This window comes from Ursus americanus, chromosome 5 (genome assembly GCF_024610735.1).
Source record: "Ursus americanus isolate L20-20 chromosome 5, mUrsAme1.1.p, whole genome shotgun sequence".
NCBI lineage: Eukaryota > Metazoa > Chordata > Mammalia > Carnivora > Ursidae > Ursus > Ursus americanus.
The window spans coordinates 77,692,769-77,709,159 of NC_142131.1; the positions used below are offsets into that span (position 1 = coordinate 77,692,769).

Here is a 16,391-nt window from a genome sequence, read left to right on the forward strand (position 1 = left end):
TAACTTTGTACTTTTTTGAGAAAATGTCTATCGCGTACTCAAGTCAGCTTGCTACTCCAACAATCCCAGGGTGCTTTTCTTGGAAACAACCATCACACTCTTCCACGTGCTTTACCCACACTTCCCATTTTGCCAAACAGAACATAAAAGATCTTGCAATTCACGGAGATTAATGCACTTTCCTGCATCGTGAAGGGCGTCTTTGAGCGAAGCTAGGTGTGTGGTGGCATCAGCGGCGGCCTGACCACCACCTTTGCAAATGTCCACACAGCGAAAAAGGCAAAGACATTTATTACAAACAACGTGTTTACTGTGAGGACAGTACTAGGACCTGCAGACCACATCTTGAGAACGGCTGACTTAGACATCAGGGTCGAGCACAGTTTTTGCACCGTTAGTATCTGGCTTAAAGTGAAGAATAGTTTTCTCATCCATACATTTTCGGCATCTTGTGTTGGCCGGATTCAGCTTTCTAGGCTTTGTGTGGTTAGATGCTGACTTTCCCTCACTGCCCTGTCTGGGGTTTGCCCCTGGCTCCCAGGGAGGACCCAGTCCTTCCCTGTCTCTGGGAGGGGCTGCCCCCCAGCCTAGTGACCATCCTGCCCCAGCACGTTCTCCCTGTCTGTTTCATTTCATGCTCTCAGAGCTACGCAAAGAAAACAAGGTAGGTCTCTCTGCTTCCCTGGAGTGCAAGTGTCCGAAGGAAAGGCTCTCTCAGGATGGCACATGGGGCAGGAAACACCACTGGGGCCTGATCCCTGTGTGGCAAATGACTGAAACCATGGTCCGCCCAAAGAGCTTGTGATTTCGTGTCATAGACACGGCATCTCACTGACGTCTCAACAGAAGGGACCCAGCGAAAGTGAGGAGTTTGGTGAGACTGAAGGAGCAGTCTGCGACAGGTAAAGGCTCAAGGCCATGTGTTCCTTCTCAGACATTTGCTGAGCACCTACTGTATGCCTGCCCTGCCTGGACACCAGGCATCCAGCCATGATTCTGATAGATAGGGTTGTATGCTCGTTGGGCTGACACGTTAGTTGGGAGACAAGCCAGTACACGGGAGAACAGGTAACTTCAGATCATGGCATGGGCTATAAAGAAAAGAGGTGGGCTAACATTTCGTAGCTGGGGCAGGGGATGAGTTAGGCTGGCCAAGAAGGGTCCCAGGAGGTGACATTTGAACTCAGACTCGAATGATGAGAAGCTATCAGCTGTGTGGAGAGCTGGAGGAAGAGGATTTATGTAGAGGAAAGGGCCAGTGCAAAGGCCCTGTGGCGGAAAGAGCTTGGCACAGGGAGGGAGTGGGATGAGGTCAGAGGTAGCAGGGGCCCAGTGTGCAGGGTTCTAAGGCCTGGTGAGGAGTGCGGAATTTAATCTTGGCCGGGGCGGGGGGGGGGGGGCGGGCTTCGGGAGGCATTTAGTGGTGACCAAAAAATTTTGAGGAGGAGGAAGTGATTAAAAGCACTGTTTATGGGAGACAGCCATAAGGAAACGTTAGTTCTGGAACATACCGGGTAAAGACTGTAAACCGCAGATGATCTCTCGCCTTCTGTTTTGCAGTGAAATTCGGTCTTCGGACATCATCAAACCAAACATCACCAGGGAGATGAACTGACTGGTGTAAGCCTGTGGATAAAATGGTGACTCTGGCAGAGCAGGGGTGAGCGTGTCCTAGTGGACCACGCAGGAATAGGCACATCTCCGGGCCCCCCACCCCACGGGCCCCTGTCCTCCCGTCCAGCTGAGGCCCTCCCCGGGGCACAGGTGGGAGATGCCTACCTTGGTACTGGCCACGCCGATCTCCGGCCCCGCATTGATGTGGACACCGCAGTCGGTCTCTCGGGAGATGGAGCTGCCCACGGTGTTGGTGACACCCACAGTCAGGGCCCGGCGGTCCTTACAGTAGCGCAACGCCAGCAGGGTGTCTGCGGTCTCACCTGCCACATGGGTCCCCCCTTTCAGCCACGTGGTCACAGGAGCATGGCTCTGTCAGCACGAGCCTCCCCCCCCCCCCCGCCCCAACTCACGTACTCTCACTCTTACACAGCAATCAGGACCCAGACACAGCTGGCATGTTCTCAGAAAGGAAAATCCTTACTGGACAATTTTTCCAGTTGATTCTTGGATTCAAGATTTGGCTACTCTTTACGCGGCAAGCACATTCTCATCAATCACTGTTTCACTGAACTCTCACGGCAGCCCCACAGGGGCCACCATCCCCTCTCCCCTTGCGGATGAGGTCCTCAGAGACAGAGGGAACCGGTGCCTTGCTTCCTCGGGGCCACGCGACTGTGGGGGACAGACTGGAGCCAACCCAGGTATGCCTTGCTCCCAGCGTCCTTGCTAGGACTTCAAGCTGCCTTATTCAGAACGTGCTGAGATTTAACGTTTAAAAAGCAAGAATGCCCCTGAATGGCCATTTTGCAAATAGATCTTGTTTCAAAGCAGAACACTTCTCACAGCCTGCCAGTGCCAAGTCAAAATTATTTTTTATGATAAAGCTAGTTAAATAGGTTCATGAATAAGCCAGCCCAGGAGCCCTGTATTTTTTTTTTAAGACTTTTACCTATTTATTTGACAGAGAGAGTGAGAGAGCACAAGCAGGGGGAGCAGCAGAAGGAGAGGAGAAGCAGGCACCCCAAGGAGCAGGGAGCTCGATGTGGGACTCAATCCCAGGACTCTGGGATCATGACCTGAGCTGAAGGCAGATGCTTCACTGAGGCATGTCTGAGCCACCCAGGTGCCCAAGAGCCCTGTCTTTGTAAGTCCTGAAACCTCCAACTAAATGAAATATGATCCGATCATAAAGTTAAACCCATCGATGTCCATGTGGCCATGGCTTTTCTGCAGTACGAGTGTGTCCCCAGCTCCTTTTTCTCTTCAGATATGTGTCTAGGGCACAGCCCTTCCTCTGCGCCAACGGGGCTCAGGGCTCGGAGGCAGGGAGCTGGATGGCTCTATCTTCATCAACCCCACTCCCCAGTGTTTGACGCAGTTGCTTTTTTAAAAAACTGAATGAGAAGGGCTGGACAAAACGAAACTAGATCCTTTCTGTGTAGACGCCCAGAAGCTGCCACTCATTACTTTTACATAAAATCCGCCTCTTTCCTTTGGTTCATGGCTCCCACCCAATTCATGAAACATTCTGAGGCTCTGATGGGATCGCAATCCCAAAGGTGACACTGGCATCTTAAGTCACAGGGCAGCGCGTGGCTCCAGGTAGGCAGCCAGTCGGTGGGTGTGTCCATATTCGTTTTTCTGAGTTTGTCATTGAAATGGAAATGGTCTTAAAAATTTAACTGGGAAGCAGGATTCAAAGTCCCAATGCGTATTAGGGCACTGCTGTTAGCGTGTTCATTGTGATAATGACATCATGGTTATGTTTTTTTTTTTCTTTTACCATTTAGAGATACACTGTGAGATATTTATGAAGCGACACAATGTCTGGGATTGACTTCAAAATAACCCCGTGGAGGGGACAGGTTAATGCGTCTCTGGATGACACAAGCTCTGTTGAGCTAATCGTTGCTGAGGATAGGCAACTCCTTACGTGAATCTCTAACTATTACAGAGATTTGGAATTTTCCATAATTAAAATGTTTTTGAAAATCCTTCTAAAGGTCATAGAGAGTCCAAGCATATGGCTATGAATCACCTCCCTGACTCTCTGCCCAGCCCGACTGGAACAAATGCCCAAGCTTAGTGTTTCCTGAAGGTGTGGTGAGCCCTACACCTGAGCGCTGGCTCTCTAGGTGTCCCCCTTCTGGGCAGCAGCGGTACTGCAAAGCCTGCGCATAGTCCTTGAAGTGACTCTCAGCCTGCAGAATTTTGGAAGAACTTTCTCCTCTCTAAATACACCCAGCACCCACGAATACCCTTTGGTGAGTGGTCCCTTAAGTCCTGGACTTGGAATGACTGGAGGATGGAGAAGCCCTGGCTGCACGGCCCCCTCCCCATAACATGGGACAGGAACTGATGGCTCTGAGGTTAAGTGACCGTAGGCACAGGAGAGTTGGGCACAAGCTCCGTGTGCAGAGAGCTTCACGGCCTGAAGGAGGGCGGGAGACACAGGGCGCATTGCCAAGAGGACAGAGCTCTTAGATGAACTAACGCAAACCCGTCTTCCTTACCTGACTGGCTGATGAAAAAGCAAACGTCATCCCTGAACACCGGTGTGTTCCTGTCCAGAAAATCGCTCGCAAGTTCAACCATCACAGGGAGCTCCGTCAGCTCCTCCAAAACCTGCCGTGTCTGAAGCCAACAGGAATGGGGACCAAAGTCAGTCACAGATGCTACAGAGACACAGGTGGCTTCTGGGGATGGTTATGAAGTGGCAGCTCCAGGTCCAGGTGGTAAGGGAAGTTCAGGCATGCCTGGGCCCCACCGCGGGAGAAAGGCTTCAGGGCCAGCTCTCATGTTGGCTCACGGCCACCAGATTTGGGTCCGACACATCCTAGCGTTTAAGACGCATCTTGTCCTTGGCCCCCGCTCCCTCCCCAGCGCCATCAAGGACCCAGAGCGTTGCACTCACGGCCACGGCGGCGTGGTAGCTGGTTCCACAGCCAATCACGATGAGCCGGCGGCACCGCCGGATCTCCTTCAAGTGGTCTTTCAGGCCGCCCAGGAGCACTGCGGGGCACACACAGGGCGTTAATGCTGACCCCACCCAGGGATGTGCGTCGGTCGGCCCAGGGCACAGTCGAGGGCTTACCTGTGTTGGTCTCAAAATTCACCCGACCTCTCATGGTGTTGAAAACGGACTCTGGCTGTTCGAAGATCTCCTTCTGCATAAACGCACTGAAGTTACCTGGTCAAGTAAACACCAACAAAACAGGTCAATTTTAATCTAGTTGCGTTACCACTGCTTAACCTGCACTCAGGGTGCAAAGCCATTAAGCGGTTAGTCACAGAGACACATGTGGAGGCCACTGCAGATTCCCAGGGGGCCCCCGGGGACTGTCCCCCCTGATGCTCACGGTGACAAGTGAGAGGGAAGCAGGTCAGATAAGATTACTACCTCTAGCTGACATATCGGACCCTGCAGCTTGAAGGAGCGAGGGCTATAAGCAGCAAATGTGTGGCTTTCCTCTTAGCAAGGCCAGAGGAAAGGAAAACGCTTTACTTCCAAAAACCAACCTACTTAGGGAGGTACCAATGAAGTTAAGCCCAGAGAAAGAGGCAATTATCTTTTGAACAAATACCCTTGTAGCTTCTGTATTAAAGAAAAACCTTTTCGGGGGCGCCTGGGTGGCTCAGTCCGTTGAGCCTCTGCCTTGGGCTCAGCTCATGATCCCGGAGTCCCGGGATCGAGCCCTTTGTTGGGCTCCCTGCTCAGCAGGGAGTCTGCCTCTCCCTCTGCCTGCTGCTCCCCCCTGCTTGTGCTCTCACTCTCTCTCTCCTAAGGAAACGTTTTCTGCCACACATGCATTTCTAGGCCTCTGATCTGAATGAAACTGGATGACGTCAAAGGGATGATCTGGCCACAGCGGGTTAAGTAAGGCCCCTGACAGGTGTGTGCCTGAAGCTTTGGAGGTGTCCACAGACTGGGTGGGAATGTTCTCTGGGAGACACACACGTGTGATGCCAAACACGGCAGTGTGTCCTGTGTGCCCCCTTCAGCTGAGGGCTTGCACAAAGGGGACAGTGAAGCAAAGAAGACAAGTGAGGAGGGTCAGGGAAGAGCTCTCTGAGGGGCTGACGTTTGGGGGTCGGTGATCACAAGGAGCCAGTCAAGTGCAATGACCTCCAGGTGAGCAAGCACTTGGCCAGCCTCAGTCATCGAGAGGTGGCCGGAGAGGCGGGCAGGGCATAGCGGGAAAAGTGTAGTGAGAGGTGGGGCCAGCCTGGGCGTGAGGCATTGTGGGCTGTGGCAGGAAGTATGGACTTTATTCTAAGAAGAGTGGGAAGCCATCAGAGAGGGCTTTAAGCAGCCGTGTAAGAGTGTCTGATTCACATTCCTAAATGTTTACCCAGTTTGCCCTGTGGAGAAGGGGGTGTAGGGAGACAAGCTCTCCTTGAGAGGAGGAAGTAGTCCACAGACCCCTGTTATTGTGGGCCTCTGACGCAGAGAAGAAATGATGTCTGGGTGTCAGAGTGTGTCCCAGAGAGTCAGTAAAGGGAGACAGTGGATACACTGGTCAAATCAAACAGGGAGACCTGGTGCTTGGCTTTGGTCAGGAGCTCCCCGATGGCCACGGCAGGCAGGAGGGCTGCCATTCAAGGTAGGACAGGGAGTCTCAGGACCGCCCCCATAGAGCACCTGCTGCCCCCCCCCACCCAAGGCCACTGCACACGGACCCTCAGAGGACACCTGCCTTTCATGATTTGCTGTAGTTCCATCTGCAAGGTCTGGATGGCTCGAGATGGGTCGTCACTAGCAGAACGCTTGACCCGATGAATGGAGAGTTTCCCATCAGCCACTGCAGCGATGTCGTCATCCTCAAGGAAGATGACGCGGTTGGTGTGTTCTATGATGGCACTGGAGCAAGGGAAACACCGGCGTCACGTTCGACAGTTACAAGGTGGCAGTCCCTGCCTCCCAAGTCTGGGTTCACATCAGTAGTGTCGGATGGCATTTCAGGAGGGACAGGGACATCACACTATAAATATCAATTCACACCTCCTTCCCTCCCCCCAGAATCATTGTGAAGCCAGCCCCAGACAGCCTATCATTTCATCTGTAAACATTTTACTTTATATCTTTAAAAGGGAAGGATCATTTTTTAACCTCTGATACCATGATCACATCTAAAATTAATAAGTTATTCCTTCATCTCATCAAATATCCAGTCTGTTCAAATTTCCCCAGTAATCTCATAGATGTCCTCTTATGATTGCTGTTTTCAAATCAAGATCCAGACATTGTCACCTTTGGAGAACGCTCGGGAACCAATACATTATTCTGAATCAGAACAGGAAAGAATGAAACATCTATCTTGCCTTTCAAAATGATCTGGCTTTCAGAATAAGCACATAGTTCATGAAGGCAAGTTTCTCTTTATAAAAGGAATATAGCTAATAAGGAATGACGGCATTAGAATAGTCAATTTGTGAACTCCTAATTATTTTATTTTTATTTTTGTAAAGATTTTATTTATTATTTGAGAAAGAGAGAGAGAGCATGAGCAGGGGGAGCAGCAGAGGGAGAGGGAGAAGCAGACTCACCGCTGAGCAGGGAGCCCGACATGGGACTCAATCCCAGGACCCTGAGATAATGACCTGAGCCGAAGGCAGACGCTTCACCGACTGAGCCACCCAGGACCCCGAACTCTCATTATTAATAGTTCTAAGCAAGGACCGCCAATGGCAGCTGAAACCGAGGGGTGAAAAGCAGAGAGCAGCTTTATAATGGATGGGTGAGGCTGTCTGACATTGGAACCCCTCAATCAATCTTAACAGCACAAAAAGACAGACGATGATACATGTATGCCTCCAGATGGAAGGACACACCACCACCGATGAAGCAGTTTTACCAAAAAAATTCAAACCCAAAGGAGATCGAGTTTCTAGATACCTGTGAACGCCAGGGCACAGAAAGTACGATGGGCAGGGGAACGTGTGAAATGACACCATGGGGGCTTCACTCAGCAAAATCCCCATGGGGAAACTCATCAGGACAAATGACTCCATTTCATAACATAGGCACACATGTGTGCACACATGCACACACACACACACACACACACACACACACACACACCCTTTAAGGAAAAAAGGGTGGTTTAGGAGCAAAGTATCAAATATGTCCACCAATGAAATGTGGTGCCACTGTGTTTTCTCTTATAAAAACTTTCTCTGCATGGCAAGTAATGATGATTTTTGTATGGCAAAAGGGCAACACAAAGTTTCTTTTAAAAACAAATTGAGTTAGGGGCGCCTCGGTGGCTCAGTTGGTGAAGGGTCTGCCTTAGGCTCAGGTCATGATCCCAGGGTCCTGGGATCGAACCCTGCATCGGGCTCCCTGCTCAGCAGAGGGCCTGCTTCTCCCTCTCCCTTTGCTGCTCCCCCTGTTCTCTCTCTGTCTCTCTGTCAAATAAATAAAATCTTTAAAGAAAATAAACCAAGTTAGAAAAGTTGGTAAGTGAAAAAGAAAAGTAATCAACAGTACAAGTGGTAAAAAGTCCACAAAGGTGGTGCTTATAGGACCATGAGAAGAAAAAACCCGCATCCTACCCAGTGCCACTTCACATCTCCTGATGCAAAATAAAAGAGAGAAACGATCACGTTCTATGGCCCCGAGAGAGGTGTCTCCAGACAGATGCTCGGGAAGGAAGACGAGGCAGGATGGAAAGCCACTGCCCTGGAGAAAAATACTTTACACGGTATATACTCATTGTGTGGAAAGTAGAAAACACAGAATAATGAGAGGGAGAAAATGGCCTGACCCCATCTCCAAGGGATAAACACCAGTTACATGGCACTGTCCTTCACACAGTGCTTAATAGAGGCGTGCTTGGATCTATGCGTGCACGGACATCCATATGTTGAAATATACTTGTTTTTATTTCTGAAATGCATGGTAGTATAATCCCTCCCTAAGACTATTGGCCCAGGACAAACTGGGAGACCAAAAAGATCTTTATATTTCTCTTTACCGATTTTCGTACTATTAAAGAATATATATTATAGAAAATACATTAAATAAAATGCAAAAATTAGAAAATAAATGGATATATTTGCCAAAGGGTAAAAATGTTGATTAACATAATTATCTGGTTTGTTAATGCATATTTTTATAGAGCTCGGATCACAGAGCATAGATGTCTTGGTATTCTGTATTTTCACCAACATTTTCCATGTAATTAACTTTAGTGTAATCATAATCCTTAATGGTCTCATTCCTAAGTGGGTATACGGTGATATATTTAACGTCTTTACCAATGTGGATATTTAGGACATTTTCACACATTTTTTAGTATTATAAATATTAGCGTCTGGGGAAATTATATGTTGTTTAAATGTGTATTATTTAATATATAAAGAGTTCTTGTATTTTAAAAAGTCTAATATTTCTGTTTTCCTTTATGTTTTGGGTGTTCTTCCACAATATGTTATTTATGATATTTTATATTAATACGCTGGCCTCCACTTCATCTGTATTTTTGTTGTTGTTATTACATGCGATGGGATGAAATTCTAAATCATCATCCTAAGTTACTACTGACCTTAATTAGAATAATGACATTTTTTTATCACGTAACAATAATGTTAATACACCTTTGGTTTATTTTTCTAGTTTTTTTCCTGGAGAACAATCTCGCATATATGGTATATTGCATAGCCCAAATCTTCTGTAATTGGGATTAAATTCTACTTAAATATATAATTAAATTTAAGAAAAGAAAAGAAGACTATTGACCCAGGAGCTAGACAGACCTGACATGGAATCCTCATTTCTGTCTCTTCCCGGCATTATGCCCTCGGGCAACACAGATCTGACCCCTCTGAGCCCCGGTATCAAATTCCTCATCTGTAGAATGGGAGATGATCCCTGTGCCTTCGCCAGAGGCTTGCTGTGTTTATTAAATGAGATCACCCTGACGAAGCCCCCCACACTGACTACTGTTGTCCCGAAGGCTCCACAGGATGCCTTCCTATCTGGGAAGGTCACCCCTGTCATCCTCACTTTGCAACACATGTTGGCTTTCTGGTCTACACACCACGCACTGTAGAAACACCTCTTCGAGTTCCCCAAACCTAAACAAAGCAAAGGAATCCTGAGGATTTTAATTATACCATCAGATTTACAGATTAATTTAAGGAAAGTCAGTATCTTTACAAAATAATTTCTTGTTATTAAAATAATGTTAAGCCAATTAATTTTTAGAAATAATATTCAGGCTTCCTACCAAGGAGGGTGGACTCCTTCCCTTTATTCAAATCTGTTCTTGTTTCTCATAGTGAATGTTTGTAGTCTTCTCCAAACAGATTCTGTTTGTTAAAATTCATTTTACGGGGGGGAGGGCGTTGCTGGGTGGCTCAGTCATTAAGCATCTGCCTTCGGCTCAGGTCATGATTTCAGGGTCCTGGCATCGAGTCCCGCATCAGGCTCCCTGCTCAGCGGGGAGCCTACTTCTCCCTCTGCCTGCTGTTCCCCCTGCTTGTGCTCTCTTTCTTTCTCTCTGTCAAATAAATAAAAGCTTCCAAAAAAAATTCATCTTAAGGGATTAAAAAGGCTTTTCCAGGTCTGGTAAACAGATTCCTTTTTGTTGTTGTTCAGGAAAGGTCTGCTGAGAGTCGACTGTGCCAGTCACAGTAGCAGGCACAGGAGGAAACGGGGTGGATGTGGTCCCACCGCCTGGGCCAGCGGATGGCTTACCGCTGGGAGGTCAGATTTCCACACCTTCATTCTCTGACCAGCCTCTAGGATTTGTTCTAACAGGTTCCAGTTGGATTTTAAAAGCATAGGATCCTATTGCCTACAAGTAATTATTTCATTTCCGTGCAGATATTCATGTCTTTTTTCTTTCTTCCTTCTTTTTTTTTTAAAGAAACATTTACTATATTTCATGGAATATAAGGTAACACTGATCTTAGGGATCACAATTGTGTGATACACTTTTAAGACATAGAAACTGTAACAAATTATAATTGCAAGATGCCACGGACAGATGCTAAAATCTGTAAGATAATTGTGTGCCTCGGGATCACCGAAATAGTATTAGCTTGTCATTGAAATGGTGCTCTGAGGAACACAGTTTGGGAAACAGCTGCCCTTTCCTATCAGCATTGAGTGCAATGCTGGCTGTGGGCAGAACCAGACTTTACAGCCAAGGGCTCTAGGTTCCTATGACTCCATGTGTCCAGGAGATTTTATCTGGTGTCCTCCGTGCTTTTCTCCCCGGTGTGGGAAGACTCCTTCCTGGTGGGAGGGAGGCATGAGAAGGGTTTGGATGGAGGAAGGAGTGGTGGTACTTACGGTACTTTTCTACTTCAACGACCAGGAAAGTATCTCAGTCTTTTCTGAGGATATGTGCATGTGTGTGTATCAACTTTTTGTCCTAAGATGAGTACGAAGCTGACTTGCTCAAATTTCAGAACTATTTGCTTTGTCTGCTCATGAGAACACGGACTTTGAAATCAATTGCACCAAACCCTTAAGTCTCGGCTTTTTTATGAGCGGTCAGATGCAGGCAAAGGCAGGTGGGGCACGGGAAGGACCGAAGGGCTGGGGACACCTGCCCCACCTGAAGGGAGCAGCCTTTGAGTGGCCCCAGACAGGCTGGGCCAGAGGGAGCACAGCCCAGCGTGCTCAGACCTGCTGATTTCCCAGAGAAGCTAGAAATCCAGACATTTATGTGAAATTGCCCACTTTTAAAATGTTGGCAAATAATTCAGGTATTCTGTGCTGGCCTTTGGTCACGAGGCGCTCTGCAGAAGAATTCTCAGGGAAGGGTCGCAGAGATCTGAAATGTGCCATCACCCCTGCCCCCTTGCCATGACAAAACAGCTGAAACGAGGGATGTATTAGAAACGGTGATGTTGAGCCAGTCATGTTTGGTTACATAATCCTAGGAAAGAAAAGAAACAAGGTTGTTACCTTGCATCTGAAGCAAAGAAGAATTCCACGGCTTTATCGCCAACAGCATGAAGGCAGGTCGAGCTGTCCAGCCTCTTCATCCTCGTTTTGCAAATATTCTTCACATTCTCAAAATTGCCTGGCGAGTGAAGGAAAAGAACGCAAGTCCCATTAAACTATTTTGTTTGAATGACATGAAGCGAGGCTCCAGCTTCCCCTTTGAATATGTGTGGGAGAAATTTGCAATTTTTAGCTTTGGCTGCGTCAGCCAAATCGTGCAAATGATCCCCAAATAGCACCATACCACTGCAAGAGCATTTAAATAGCGGCAAACAAAACCGAACCAAATCAACACTCATCCCCGAGCACGGACGCCTTTACATAATGGGGCTGCGTGCCGTTCCCTGGACTTGTGTGTGTATTTGAAAATATCCATAATAAAAAGCTTTTGCAAAAAAATGGAGCCAAGTCTCAGCTGCAGGAAAACCTCTCCGACCTGGAGCTGTGGGCAGGCTGGCCCCAGCAGAGTGAAGACAGCCTGTCTCCGAGGGGGTCGGCCTGCCCCAGAGAGCCCCATCGCCCTGTCCAAGTCCTTCTCGAAACACTTACGCGTCCTATACAAGATGGGGATCTGTTCTGTGGACAGTTTGTATTTGCTCCGCACTCCAATGAGCAGGGGGCTGCCTCTCCTGTAGAGACAAGAGGGAGGAGAGTTACTCATTGCCTCAGCAGCCTGGGGAAGGGCTGGATGGCCTCTGAGCACTGAGGAGGGGGCCGTGCATCCAGCCCTCCCCCCAAGGGAAAGTGTCATGTTGAGATGCCACTGGACAGAGTCCTTGGCCCCTGGAAGATGCTCCAGGGCTTGGAGCGGGGACCAACAGGCTAGCAGGAGAATGCCAGCTTGTTTCCACGGTGCCACCCATGTGCCCAGGGAATCCACACCGGGTTAGGTCACAGAGGCTGAGACATTAGTAGGCCCTGACAGCGTGCAGGAATATTCGGCACCTCCAGCTGGCCTCTGTTTGCTGCCATCTCTAAAGCAGGATCCCTCGAGGCCCAGGATCTGCCCAAAGATTCTCTCCCCACCCCGACCCCCCATGCTTTTGCCTAGCTCAGTTGTTCTCCGGCTTTGGGGGGCATTATAATGACTGGCTTTGGATCTGCTTAACTTACTGGGGCACTTAATGTGCTTTCAAGGGTGGTTTGGTCGGCCCGAGTGACACCTCACGGGGTGAAGTTTCAAATCTCTGACCTGCACAAGCTGGACTCCATTGCAAAGGGGACAGTGCCTCGGGGAATTCCTGCAGCTGCCCCGAGTGAGCGCCTCGAACTCGAGTTTCCTTTCCCAGCCCCCCTTCCGGCTTCTCCTAGTGAGGGGGAAAGTCTGTGGCTTCGAAGAAGGTGCTGTGAGCACCTTGAATATTTTGGACCATCTTTGATCGTATCTAAAGCAAAGAGGTGGGGCCCCAGGGTGGAGCAGTTGGTTAAGCCTCTGACTCTTGCTTTCGGCTCAGGTCATGATCTCAGGGTCATGAGATTGAGCCCCACATCAGACTCGGCACTCAGCACAGAGTCTGTTTGAGATTCTCTCTCTCTCTCTCTGCCCCTTCCCCCATTTCCACATGTGTGCGCTCTCTCTCTTTAAAATAGGTAAATAAATCTAAAGCAAAGAGGAGACATGGGTCTGGGTCCAATAAGGATCCAGCTTAAACAGTCTTTATAATATTGACAATGAGAAAATATTGTGGTTATCTAATTTTCTTGGTAAATGTCTCCCCTAAATTTCAGATTGAGCTCCGTGGTTGTTCTCAACCTTGTCACCAATAACGCTCTCAAGGCGTCCCCTAGATGGCTCTGAAGGTTACAGAGCCACTAGTTATAGACAACTTAATAAAATAAGGCTTTATTGCTTCTTCGCAGTGCCGCCTTCTCTGTTCATTTAAAATGTAATACCATGATAATACCGGATTTTAAAAGGGGTTTCTAAATTTGTTAGGGACCCAGTGGTCTTTTACAACTCTACGATTGAAGGAGTTAACTGTTGAAGAGCCCATTAGTGCCTAGCCTAGAAAAAATTGAATCATGATATGTTCACATCATTTCCTGCCTAGAGGCTATGGCAGTCTGTGCGGGACGGCCTCGTCGTCTCTGTGCGTCTCCGAGGGCCACGGGTGCCTTCTCAGTGGCTTCTCAGAACCTTCGAGCGAAGACTGCAGCCCACAGTGCACCTGGGGCCGTGCAGAGCTGGGCCTCCGCCCACATCCTCACTCCCCACCAGCCTTGAAGTTCACAGGGCAGTGTGCTCACGACCTGGCTCAGGGCGGTCTCCCGCGCCTGGCACACAGCAGGTGTCAGTGAGTACCCACCGGAAGAGCAGGAAGTCCCACCAGCACCCCCCTCCCAACTTCCTGGCCTGCCTGCCGATCCCTGCACGGCTGAGCTCACTCCGGGCCCCTTGCTTTTGCTCACACTGGTCCTTCTGCCTGACTCCCCTAGGCTGACACCTGCCCCCAGGGCATTGTCCCCCCAATCCCCAACAGAGAGTATCAAGACCTTCTGCCCCACTCTGTCCTCCTGCACAAATGTCCAGTCCCTAAGGGCAGGACCGGGTGGGGCGTTACTAGGTCCCCAGGGCCCAGTATGGAGTAAGTGCTCAAAAATTTTGGTGGGATGAATGGAGGGAGGGATGGGCAGAGGGACAAATAGATGTGTGCATGGATGGTCAGACTGATGGTGGATGGACAGATGGATGGATGAAGAGAGGGACAGTCAAGTCATCTGAATGTAAAAGAACAGGAGGGCACTCACAGCCCCGCGTGAATGAGTCCACACAGCGCTGGGAGCCATGGGGCTCTAACAGAGGGACATGTGGGCTGACCCAGGCCCTCTCAGCTGATTCCTAGAACACCTGTTCTGTGAAGGTGATGAAGCTTGAGCTCGGGGCCTGCAAGGCCTCTTCTCTACTGGATTCAAATCAGTGTTCCCAGTTTCATGCTCATAATTTTGCATGCTTTTCCTAAAGAGAACCTCCGAAACTGACCTGCAACCTGTATCTGCCCCTCACTATACAATTCTATTTTTAATTTGAATTTGTTGTCAATGTCTGAAAATATGGAGATTTCAACTAAAAATCCAACTTTCTGGTTCCTCTTTTAAAAATCAGAAGCTGTGGTTACAGAGCTGGTGGGGTACCCCAGCCACCGCTGTCCCTTAGAGACTACCTTCCAGATTGTCGGACGCCCCACTTCTCCCCTGGGCTGCAAGCTAAGTGACTGCATTTTATTGATTTATTCTTGAAATGTCAATGTGTTGAGCCTCACCTGGTGGCAACGGCTTCTCCCGGGTAGTGGATGCTCTTGAAAACCAACGCAAACGCGCCTTCCTACAAACACAGCAAACACGCGTGAGGAACGCCGTGCTCTGGCCCGGCCAGCTTCGCCCACTGCCCCAGACAGGGGCCACTCCTCCCAGGGGATGGGTCCTGGGGTCACTCCCTCAGGGGGCCGAGTGCAGGACAGCTCGTGCAGGGTGATGGCAGGAGGAGAAAGTGAAAACAGCCAGTACCGCGCTGAAGAACCAAAGCCCGGAACTTGTGCATTTCATGGTGCTCAACAGACGCCCCCCCCCTTCCCCCCCAGCCAGGCCCACAAGCAGAGAATCCCAGCTCCGTGACCATCTGGGCGGGCGGATGCAGTTAGAGCCTCAGGAAATGAGAACAGGAGCCAGGGCCTGCCCTGGGCCTCTGGGATGGCATCTACTCAGGGAGCAACTCTGAGAATGAAAATTCATGACTCGCACTAGCACCTGGGTTCAAACCCTGGCTCCGCCCCTTCATTGAGCAACTGCCCAATTTGTGCCCGGCTGTGAACGGAGATGGGAATTGTCCTACCTTGTTTGGCTGCTGTGAGTTCATGCACTTGAAGTGCTTAGAACCGTGGCTGCCATACAGAAAACTCGATAGAGGCGTGGGTTATTATTAATTTTATTATTTCTGTAGCGAGGACTGTCCTTTGCCGTCTGCGCTTTAGTTTCCTACGTCGTGCAAACCAGCACAGATCTAGTTCTCCTAACTCAAGACTCCCGATGCTCTATTTAAATCCTTGGTGCAAAATTGTCTCCTACATTCTGTCCCTCCTTGTACCCTGGTAGACTTGGGTTAGGTATGACCAGCTACACATCGGGATTTCCATGTGAAATCCCCCATGTTTTGGAATCCTGGGCAGACCCAAGGCCCCGTGTGGCCAGTGTGCATTGGCCAGTCTGCCAACTCAGTCACATAGCCAGAAGGACCCAGAGTCAGCGTCCCCAGGCCTCTAAGGGCCTCTCCAACTCCCCAAAATGAAGAGGCTTCAGGCAGAGCCCCGAGGAGTGAGGGAATGCAGGGTTGATGTATTTACACAGGTGGGACCGGTAACTCACCAGCTGCTGGATGACTCTTTCGACCAATGTTGAAAACGTAATGTCCTCAGTTTCTCTGTTGTCAAACACATACTTAATCAGCTTGGCAATGGTCTCGGTATCTGTTTCTGACTCAAACTCGTAGCCTTTGCTTTCCTGGAATATTTCGTGGGACAGAGTGTCAGATAACTGGCATTGCGCAACGCCGGTCGCCTGGCCAGCTCCTTCTCCTCCCTTATGACCCGCCCTCGCAGCGACTTAAGATAAGAACAAGGAAAACGGGGATCAGAAATGTCTCCCAGAAGCCCAGCGCCCAACATAGCTGAGTCATTCCAGTAGTCCCTGAGATCATCCCGCCTCAGAAGCCTGTCCTTGCCGTTAATCTGGACATTGCAACATAACAGCAGTCAACATGATCAAATATGTTGAGTCAAATCCACCCACATCCCAACCAACACCGCAACCGCTTCCTACG

The 16,391-nt window shown here is 49.3% G+C and overlaps 1 protein-coding gene across 1 annotated transcript in view; it reads right to left on the minus strand.

The window, feature by feature from the left end:
• Positions 1-16,391, minus strand: part of GFPT2 (glutamine--fructose-6-phosphate transaminase 2) — a 41,361-nt gene that overhangs the window by 6,708 nt on the left and 18,262 nt on the right. Inside the window, exons 6-15 of the mRNA XM_045795008.2 lie at positions 15,938-16,072; positions 14,839-14,900; positions 12,128-12,207; positions 11,540-11,657; positions 6,315-6,478; positions 4,712-4,807; positions 4,532-4,629; positions 4,131-4,251; positions 1,780-1,937; positions 1,512-1,626 (exon numbers count right to left, since the gene is read on the minus strand). Of these exons, the coding sequence (XP_045650964.1) occupies positions 1,512-1,626; positions 1,780-1,937; positions 4,131-4,251; positions 4,532-4,629; positions 4,712-4,807; positions 6,315-6,478; positions 11,540-11,657; positions 12,128-12,207; positions 14,839-14,900; positions 15,938-16,072 (1,147 nt within the window). The remainder of the gene's footprint in view (positions 1-1,511; positions 1,627-1,779; positions 1,938-4,130; positions 4,252-4,531; positions 4,630-4,711; positions 4,808-6,314; positions 6,479-11,539; positions 11,658-12,127; positions 12,208-14,838; positions 14,901-15,937; positions 16,073-16,391) is intronic.